Here is a 9,550-nt window from a genome sequence, read left to right on the forward strand (position 1 = left end):
TACATGCATCATCACCACACCTAACCACTGGAGAGCTCTGTCACATCACAGCATATCCATCTAACCATCATGCATCACCACACTAACCACTGGAAGGCTCTTTCATCACAGCATAGCTCAACCGTCCTAATCTACACACCACAACAATAAACCAACGAGCAGTGACTTCTCCCAATGCCTGCCTATCCATGACCCGATCTTAATCAACTGGACAATTACGGTAAACAAAAGAATCATTTTAGTTCTTGAACTATGGAGCTCATATGAAACACTTGCAAGCCAAGTGTCCATTGCCAATGAATGGCATCAAAATGTGCACAATATTGGGATGCACCAAGTTGTCTTCTATCGACGCAGTGCAGATATCCACTTCTGCATTCTAACCTTGTCATTTGTCCATAACCTTAATCATACTGTATCTCAACATTGGAACTGACTGTAAGCTGTTTAATATTATCATGATGCATGTACATACAAAAATATATTTTTATATACATTCTCATTATTTGAATCTGAATATCCTTTATGCCTGATTAGACAAACACTTGTCATCTTTATTGAGTTGACATTCAATTCCAGACATACATAACATCTATGCCCTTTTCTAAACCAGTCATACATAACATCATGCCTTTTCTAAACCAGTCAACATAACATCATGCCCTTTTCTAAACAGTCATACATAACATCATGCCTTTTCTAACCATCATACATACATCAGCCTTTTCTAAACCAGTCATACAAACATCATCCCTTTTCTAAACCAGTCATACAATAACATCATCCCTTTTCTAAACCAGTCATACAGAAATCATGCCCTTTTCTAAACCAGTCATACAGAAACATCATGCCTTTTCTAAACCAGTCATAAGAACACCATGCCTTTTCTAAACCAGTCATACATAACATCATGCCCTTTCTAAACATCATACATAACATCATGCCCTTTTCTAAACCAGTCATACAAATCATCATGCCTTTTCTACCAGTCATACATAACATCATGCCCTTTCTTAAACAGTCATACAGAACATCATGCCCTTTTCTTTAATACACTCATACAAACATGCCTTTTCTAACCAGTCATATCAGAATCAGTTTGCCTTTCTATAACCAGTCATACAGAACATCATGCCCTTTTCTAACCATCATACATAACAATCTATCCTTTTCATAAACCATGTCATACAGAACATCATGCCCTTTTCAAACCAGTCATTACAAACATCTTATGCCCTTCTAACCAGTCATTACATAACATCATGCCTTTTCTTAAACCAGTCATACATCAGAACATAATGCCTTTTCTAAACAGTCATACAGAACTTCATGCCCTTTTCTAAACCAGTCATACGACATCATCCCTTTTCTAAACCAGTCATACAGATACATCATGCCCTTTTTTCTAAACCAGTCATACAGAACATCATGCCCTTTTTCTTAAACCAGTCATTACAACATCATTATGCCTTTTCTAAACCAGTCATACAACTCAGCCCTTTTCTAAACCAGCTCATACATAACATCATGCCCTTTGTCTAACCATCATACAACATCTATGCCCTTTTCTAAACCAGTCATTACAGAACATCATCCTTTTTAAACCAGTCATACAGACATCATGCCTTTTCTAAACCAGTCATACATAACATCATGCCTTTTTAAGACATTCATTATCAAATACATGCCCTTTTCTAACCAGTCATACAGAAATCATGCCCTTTTCTAAACAGTCATACAAACATCATCCCTTTTCTAAACCATCAACATAATCACCTTTTCTAAAACAGTCATACAAACATCATGCCTTTTCTAAACCAGTCATACAACATTATGCCTTTTCTAACACCAGTCATACAGAACATCATATGCCCTTTTCTAAACCAGTCATACAAACATCATGCCCTTTTCTAAACCAGTCATACATAACATATGCCCTTCTAAATAGTCATACAAACATCATCCTTTTCTAAACCATCATACATAACATCATGCCCTTTTCTAAACAGTCATACAGAACATCATGCCTTTTCTAAACCATCATACGAAACACCCTTTTCTAAACCAGTCATACAGAAACATCATGCCCTTTTCTAAACCAGTCATACGAACATCATGCCTTTTCTCACAGTCATATATAACATCATGCCCTTTTCTATAACTAGTCATTACATAACATCATCGCCCTTTTTCCATGCCCTTTTCTAAACTATTCCCATCTTCCTATGTGAGAGGATAAGGTAAACATGTCAAACCCATGACCACTCTGGTTCACACTATCATTCTATACTGTAGGTCAATGTGAGAGTTGGATGATGAAGTACTGTACAAAGGATTTCAAAACCATGGTGTATTCATTAGTTGAATTCCATTGCTAAATGTTTGCAATGGAAAAAGTTTACTCTAGGAACCAACCTGAATTTGTGCAATAGAAACTGTTTGCAATGAAATACGACTAATGAATACAACCCGGTTGTGTTCAGCATGTGTGAAACCAGAGAAATCAATTTGACACAGTACATTTGACCTGTTCAATAAGAAGGCACATTTGTTTCCCGTTTCAAAACATTTCCTGCATTTGTTCCTAATGAATGAACCCAGTCCACCCCATTATCACCCAAAGCATTCTACAAACCCCCTCCCATGGTGTTTCACAGTTAATGTGTAAAGACATGAACTCATCCACCCCACCTTTCACCAGTTTCACTGTAAAGGTAAAAACACCCCTGTCCCCTACACACACACTCCCATTCACTAGGAGTATGAACAACACTGTGCTCTTTGGTCACTTTAAGGACATTTCTCTAAGACTTTCATTKGTCTAAGAAGTCATCGTCCAGATTGACGTCTGTGGTGTCGATGTCATCGTCCAGATCAAACAGGTCCAGGTCGTCAAGGCCCTGGTGGAATAAGTCCTGTATATGAGTGATGAGTCAGTGGAAAACTGTAGGCGAGGGTGAACTACCTTGCTGGTACATTGTTGTCCCGTAACATTTATATAGAGTACATCATTGTTCAATAAAAATCAAAAGGTGATTTCCAATATAGATTAGCTTTCTAAATACTGTGTAAGTCATGACAGGATGTATAGACTGGTTAGGTTTACCTCATCATTCAGGTCCAGCAGGTCCATGGATGCCGTTGCTACTGCTACAGGGGCTGCCTCCTCCACACCTTTACCCTCTAAGAGAGCAGCTAGAGGGGCTGCCTCCTCCACACCTTTACCCTCTAAGAGAGCAGCTAGAGGGGCTGCAGGGGCTGGCTCTGCGCCCGGTGGAACCACCTGGGTGAGGGCTGGTAGGGGCTCTACTGCTGGGGCTGCTGCGCCTCGTCCTCTACAGCTGGGTTTGTAGCTGGATCTATGCTGGGGCTAGGTCTATGAGTGGTGCTGGGGCTAGGTCATTGGCTGGGGCTAGTCTATGAATGGTGCTGGGGCAGGTCTATGGCTGGGGCTAGGTCTTGAGTGGTGCTGGGGCTAGGTCTATGGCTGGGGCTAGGTCTATGAATGGTGCTGGGAATAGGTCATTGCCTGGGGCTAGGTCTATGAATGGTGCTGGGGCTAGGTCTATGGCTGGGGCTAGGTCTATGAGTGGTGCTGGGGCTAGGTCTATGGCTGGGGCTAGGTCTATGAGTGGTGCTGGGAATAGGTCTATGGCTGGGGCTAGGTCTATGAGTGTTGCTGGGATAGGTCTATGGCTGGGCTAGGTCTATGAGTGGTGCTGGGATTAGGTCTATGGCTGGGGATAGGTCTTGCTGGGGCGAGGTCTATGAGGGGTGCTGGGGATAGGTCTATGGCTGGGGATAGGTCTATGGCTGGGGCTAGGTCTATGAGTGGTGCTGGGGATAGGTCTATGGCTGGGGCTAGGTCTATGAGTGGTGGCTGGGCAGGTTCATTCTCTTCTACCAATGACTGGGGCTTTTTCAGTTGCTGCTATGGGTTCTGCTACTGCCTCAGTAATGGGTGCTTCTGCGGCCACTGCCACTTCTATGGTAACAGGTGCTTGTTCTGTAACCATGGGTTCTGTTGCTATGGCTTCTAGTACTGCTGCGGCAATGGGTGCTTCAGCCTCCACCACCGCTTCTATGGTAACAGGTTCTGGTTCTGTTGCTATAGGCACTGGCGCTTCCTCTGCAACTGGTGCTTCTGTTACAATGGGTTCTGTGACCGACTCTGTAACAGGTGCATCTGTTGCTATGGGCTTCATTGTTGCAGGTCCTTCCTCAACAGCCTCCTCTGGCGTTGCTATGACTTCTTCCTCTGGGGCGGACTGTGCTACCTCTGGCACCAAGAGGGGTGCTTCTGTGTCATTTTCTATGGTGACAAGAGCCTCTATCTTAGTGATGGTATCATCCACTGATGTTGCCTCCTTTGGCTTGAGAGCTTCCACTTCAACAATAATGGGTTCCTCCTCTGCCAGCTCAATGGATTCTTCCACTGCAGCCATAGTTGGTTCCACTACTGTCACTGGGATAGATTCTTCTACTGCTGGGATAAACTCCACTACTGCAGCTGCAACATGTTCTACCTSTTCCATGACAATGGACTCTTCCACTACTGAAGCTTCTGGAGCTGCAGCCTCCACCACTGCTTCCAATACAGGGGTTTCATCCATGCTCCCAGCAACCTAGAACAGTGACAGTAACGTACTTTATTTAGATTGACAAGTTGACAAATCACACTGAATGGTTGTCTAAACTAGGGGTTATGTAAGTAGTACTACATATAACAGCTGTGGCCATGTCCAGGATTCTAGTAGGTGTAAGATTTCAGACTTTACCTCTGGTTTAGCAGGCAATACTTTTGGCACATAGTCTGCAGATTCCCCCAGGACATTCCTATTCTCATTGGACTGAAGTAGAGAGGTAGAACAGTGAGGTGCAGAAGTAGAACAGTGAGGAAAGAGGTAGAACAGTGAGGAAAGAGGTAGAACAGTGAGGAAAGAGGTAGAACAGTGAGGAAAGAGGTAGAACAGTGAGGAAAGAGGTAGAACAGTGAGAGGAAAGAGGGAGGCAGAACAGCGAGTGGAGAGGCAGAAACAGCGAGTAGAGAGGCAGAACAGCGAGTAGAGAAGGCAGAACAGCGAGTAGAGAGGCAGAACAGCGAGTAGAGAGGCAAGAACAGTAGGTTAGAAGAGGCAGAACAGCGAGTAGAGAGGCAGAACAGTAGAACAGTTTGTGGAGAGGCAGAACAGTGAGTAGAGAGGTAGAACAGTAGAACAGTTTGTGGAGAGGCAGAACAGCGAGTAGAGAGGTAGAACAGTAGAACAGTTTGTGGAGAGGCAGAACAGCGAGTAGAGAGGTGAACAGTAGAACAGTTTGTGGAGAGGCAGAACAGTGAGTAGAGGTAGAACAGTTTGTGGGAGAGGCAGAACAGCGAGTAGAGAGGTAGAACAGTTTGTGGAGAGGCAGAACAAGTGAGTAGAGAGTAGAACAGTTTTGTGGAGAGGCAGAACATGCGAGTAGAGGTAGAACAGTAGAAAGTTTGTGGAGAGAGCAGAACAGCGAGTAGAGAGGTAGAACAGTAGAACAGTTTGTGGAGAGGCAGAACAGTGAGTAGAGGTAGACAGTAGAACAGCAGAGAGGCAGAACAGCGAGTAGAGAGGTAGAACAGTAGCCAGTTTGTGGAGGCAGACAGTGAGTAAGAGGTAGAACGTAGAACAGCCAGTAGAGGCAGAACAGCGGTAGAGAGGTAGATAGACAGTGTGGAGGCAGAACAGTGAGTAGAGGTAGAAGTAGAACAGAGTAGGGCAGAGCGAGTAGAGAGTAGAACAGTAGAACAGTGAGTAGAGGGTAGAACAGTACAGTTTGTGAGAGGCAGAACAGCGAGTAGAGAGGTAGAACAGTAGAACAGTTTGTGGAGAGGCAGAACAGTGAGTAGAGAGGTAGAAAGTTTGGGAGAGGCAGAGCAGAAGGTAGACAGTGAGTGAGGTAGAGCAGTATATGGAGAGCAGAAGAGTGTGTGGAGAGGTAGAGCAGAGAGGTAGAACAGTGTGGAGAGGTAGAGCAGAGAGGTAGAACAGTGAGTGGAGAGGTAGAGCAGTATATGGAGAGAGGCGAAGAGTGTGTGGAGAGGTAGAGCAGGAGGTAGAACAGTGTGGAGAGGTAAGGCAGAGAGGTAGAAGTGAGTGGAGAGGTAGAGCAGTATATGGAGAGGAGAAGAGTGTGTGGAGAAGGTAGAGCAGGAGGTAGAACAGTGTGGAGAGGTAGAGCAGAGAGGTAGAACAGTGAGTGGAGAGGTAGGCAGTATAATGGAGAGGTAGAACAGTGTGTGGAGAGGTAGTGCAGAGAGTAGAACAGTGTGGAGAGGTAGAGCAGAGAGGTAGAACAGTGAGCAGAGAGGTAGACAGTATATGGAGAGGTAGAACAGAGAGGTAGAACAGTGTGGAGAGGTAGAATAGTGTATGGAGAGGTAGAGCAGAGAGGTAGAACAGTGTATGGAGAGGTAGAGCAGAGGGTAGAACAGTGTGTGGAGAGGTAGAACAGAGAGTAGAACAGTGTGGTGGAGAGGTAGACAGAGAGGTAGAACAGTGTGGAGAGGTAGAACAGAGGTAGAAGTGTGGAGAGGTAGAACAGTTGATGGAGAGGTAGAGCAGTGTATGGAGAGGTAGAGCAGAGAGGTAGAACAGCGATAGAGGCAGAACAGCGAGGCAGAACAGCGAGTAGAACAGTTTGTGGAGAGGCAGAACAGCGAGTAGAACAGTTTGTGGAGAGGCAGAACAGTGAGTAGAGGTAGAACAGTGAGTAGAGGTAAGAAGCAGTGAGTAGAGGCAGAAAGCGATGGAGAGGCAGACGAGCGTAGAGAGGCAGAACAGCGAGTAGAGGCAGAAACGCGAGTAGAGGTAGAACAGGAGTAGAGGTAGAACAGTGAGTAGAGGTAGAACAGTGAGTAGAGGCAGAACAGCGAGTAGAGAGGCAGAACAGCGAGTAGAGAGGCCAGACAAGCGAGTGGAGAGGGCAGAACAGCGAGTGGAGAGGCAGAACAGCGAGTGGAGAGGCAGACAGCGAGTGGAGAGGCAGAACAGCGAGTAGAGAGGCAGAACAGCGAGTAGAGAGGCAGAACAGAGAGTAGAGAGGCAGAACGCGAGTAGAGAGGCAGAACAGCGGAGTAGAGGAGGCAGAACAGTGAGTAGAGAGGAGAGCAAACAAGCGAGTAGAGAGGCAGAACAGTAGAACAGTTTGTGGAGAGGCAGAACAGTGAGTAGGAGAGGTGAACAGTAGAACAGTTTGTGGAGAGGCAGAACAGCGAGTAGAGAGTAGACACAGTTTGTGGAGAGGCAGAACAAGCGAGTAGAGAGGTAGAACAGTAGAACAGTTTGTGGAGAGGCGAAAAGTGAGTAGAGGTAGAACAGTTTGTGAGAGGCAGAACAGCGAGTAGAGAGGTAGAACAGTTTGTGGAGAGGCAGAACAGTGAGTAGAGAGGTAACAGTTTGTGGAGAGGCAGAAACGAGTGAGGTAGAACAGTAGAACAGTTTGTGAGAGGCAGAACAGGAGTAGAGAGTAGAAACAGTAGAACAGTTTTGAGAGGCAGAACAGTGAGTAGAGGTAGAACAGTAGAACAGCCAGTAGAGGCAGAACAGCGAGTAGAGAGGTAGAACAGTAGAACAGTTTGTGGAGGCAGAACAGTGAGTAGAGGTAGAACAGTAGAACAGCAGTAGAGGCAGAACAGCGAGTAGAGAGGTAGAACAGTAGAACAGTTTGTGGAGGCAGAACAGTGAGTAGAAGGTAGAACAGTAGAAAGCAGTAAGAGGCAGAACAGCGAGTAGAGAGGTAGAACAGTAGAAGTGAGTAGAGGTAGAACGTAGAACAGTTTGTGGAGAGGCAGAACAGCGAGATAGAGAGGTAGAACAGTAGAACAGTTTGTGGAGAGGCAGAACAGTGAGTGTGAGAGGTAGAACAGTTTGTGGAGAGGCAGAACACAGAAGTAGAAGGTAGAACAGTTTGTGGAGAGGCAGAACAGTGAGTGAGGTAGAACAGTTTGGGGAGAGGCAGAACATCGAGTAGAAGGTAGAACAGTAGAACAGTTTGTGGAGAGGCAGAACAGCGAGTAGAGAGGTAGAACAGTAGAACAGTTTGTGGAGAGGCAGAACAGTGAGTAGAGGTAGAACAGTAGAACAGCCAGTAGAGGCAGAACAGCGAGTAGAGAGGTAGAACAGTAGAACAGTTTGTGGAGGCAGAACAGTGAGTAGAGTTAGAACAGTAGAACAGCCAGTAGAGGCAGAACAGCGAGTAGAGAGGTAGAACAGTAGAACAGTTTGTGGAGGCAGAACAGTGAGTAGAGGTGAAACAGTAGAACAGAGTAGAGGCAGACAGCGAGTAGAGAGGTAAGACAGTAGAACAGTGAGTAGAGGTGAACAGTAGAACATTTTGTGGAGAGGCAGAACAGCGAGTAGAGAGTAGACAGTAGAACAGTTTGTGGAGAGGCAGAACAGTGAGTAGAGGTAGAACAGTTTGGTGGAGAGCAGAACAGTAGTAGAGTAGAACAGTTTGTGAGAGGCAGAACAGCGAGTAGAGAGGTAGAACAGTTTTGTGGGAGGCAGAACAGTGAGTAGAGAGGTAGAACAGTTTGTGGAGAGGCAGAACAGCGAGTAGAGAGGTAGAACAGTAGAACAGTTTTGTGAGAGGCAGAACAGCGAGTAGAGAGGTAGAACAGTAGAACAGTTTGTGGAGAGGCAGAACAGTGAGTAGAGAGGTAGAACAGTTTGTGGAGAGGCAGAACAGCGAGTAGAGAGGTAGAAACAGTTTGTGGAGAGGCAGAACAGTCGAGTAGAGGTAGAACAGTAAGAACAGTTGTGGAGAGCAGAACAGCGAGTAGAGAGGTAGAACAGTAGAACATTTGTGGAGAGGCAGAACAGTGAGTAGAGGTAGAACAGTAGAACAGCGTAGAGGCAGAACAGCGAGTAGAGAGGTAGAACAGTAGAACAGTTTGTGGAGGCAGAACAGTGAGTAGAGGTAGAACAGTAGAACAGCAGTAGAGGCAGAACAGCGAGAAGAGGTAGACAGAGTAGAGAGGTAGAACAGCGAGTAGAGAGGCAGAACAGCGAGTAAGAGAGGTAGAACAGTAGAACAGTTTGTGGAGAGGCAGAACAGTGAGTAGAGGTAGAACAGTAGAAAAGTTTGTGGAGAGGCAGAACAGTGAGTAGAGGTAGAACAGTTTGTGGAGAGGCAGAACAGTGAGTAGAGAGTAGAACAGTTTGTGGAGAGGCAGAACAGCGAGTAAGAGGTAGAACGTAGAACAGTTTGTGAGAGGCAGAACAGCGAGTAGAGAGTAGAACAGTAGAAGTTTGTGGGAGAGGCAGAACAGTGAGTAGAGAGGTAGAACAGTTTGGAGAGGCAGAACAGCGAGTAGAGAGGTAGAACAGTTTGTGGAGAGCAGAACATGAGTAGAGTAGAACAGTAGAAAAGTTGTGGAGAGGCAGAACAGTGAGTAGAGTAGAACATAGAAGACAGCCAGTAGAGGAGACAGCGAGTAAGAGAGGTAGAACAGCCAGTAGAGGCAGAACAGCGAGTAAGAGGTAGAACCGTAGAACAGTTTGCTGAGAGGCAGACAGTT

General features: G+C 45.6%; 1 protein-coding gene and 1 long non-coding RNA gene across 2 annotated transcripts in view; both read right to left on the minus strand.

Moving 5' to 3' along the window:
* Positions 1-535: 535 nt before the first annotated feature.
* LOC139024408 (uncharacterized) lies at positions 536-1,041 on the minus strand. Its single transcript, XR_011475698.1, has 2 exons — positions 883-1,041; positions 536-663 (listed from the first exon to the last, which is right to left on the minus strand). It is a non-coding gene; the product is annotated as an uncharacterized lncRNA (long non-coding RNA).
* Positions 1,042-3,678: 2,637 nt separating this feature from the next.
* Positions 3,679-9,550, minus strand: part of LOC112070961 (coatomer subunit beta') — a 42,294-nt gene continuing 36,422 nt past the window's right edge. The window contains exons 21-22 of the mRNA XM_070439194.1: positions 4,779-4,850; positions 3,679-4,625 (exon numbers count right to left, since the gene is read on the minus strand). Coding sequence (XP_070295295.1) covers positions 3,891-4,625; positions 4,779-4,850 — 807 coding nt within the window. The 3' untranslated portion in view covers positions 3,679-3,890. The remainder of the gene's footprint in view (positions 4,626-4,778; positions 4,851-9,550) is intronic.

Source organism: Salvelinus sp. IW2-2015, unplaced genomic scaffold (genome assembly GCF_002910315.2).
Source record: "Salvelinus sp. IW2-2015 unplaced genomic scaffold, ASM291031v2 Un_scaffold1474, whole genome shotgun sequence".
Lineage (NCBI taxonomy): Eukaryota > Metazoa > Chordata > Actinopteri > Salmoniformes > Salmonidae > Salvelinus > Salvelinus sp. IW2-2015.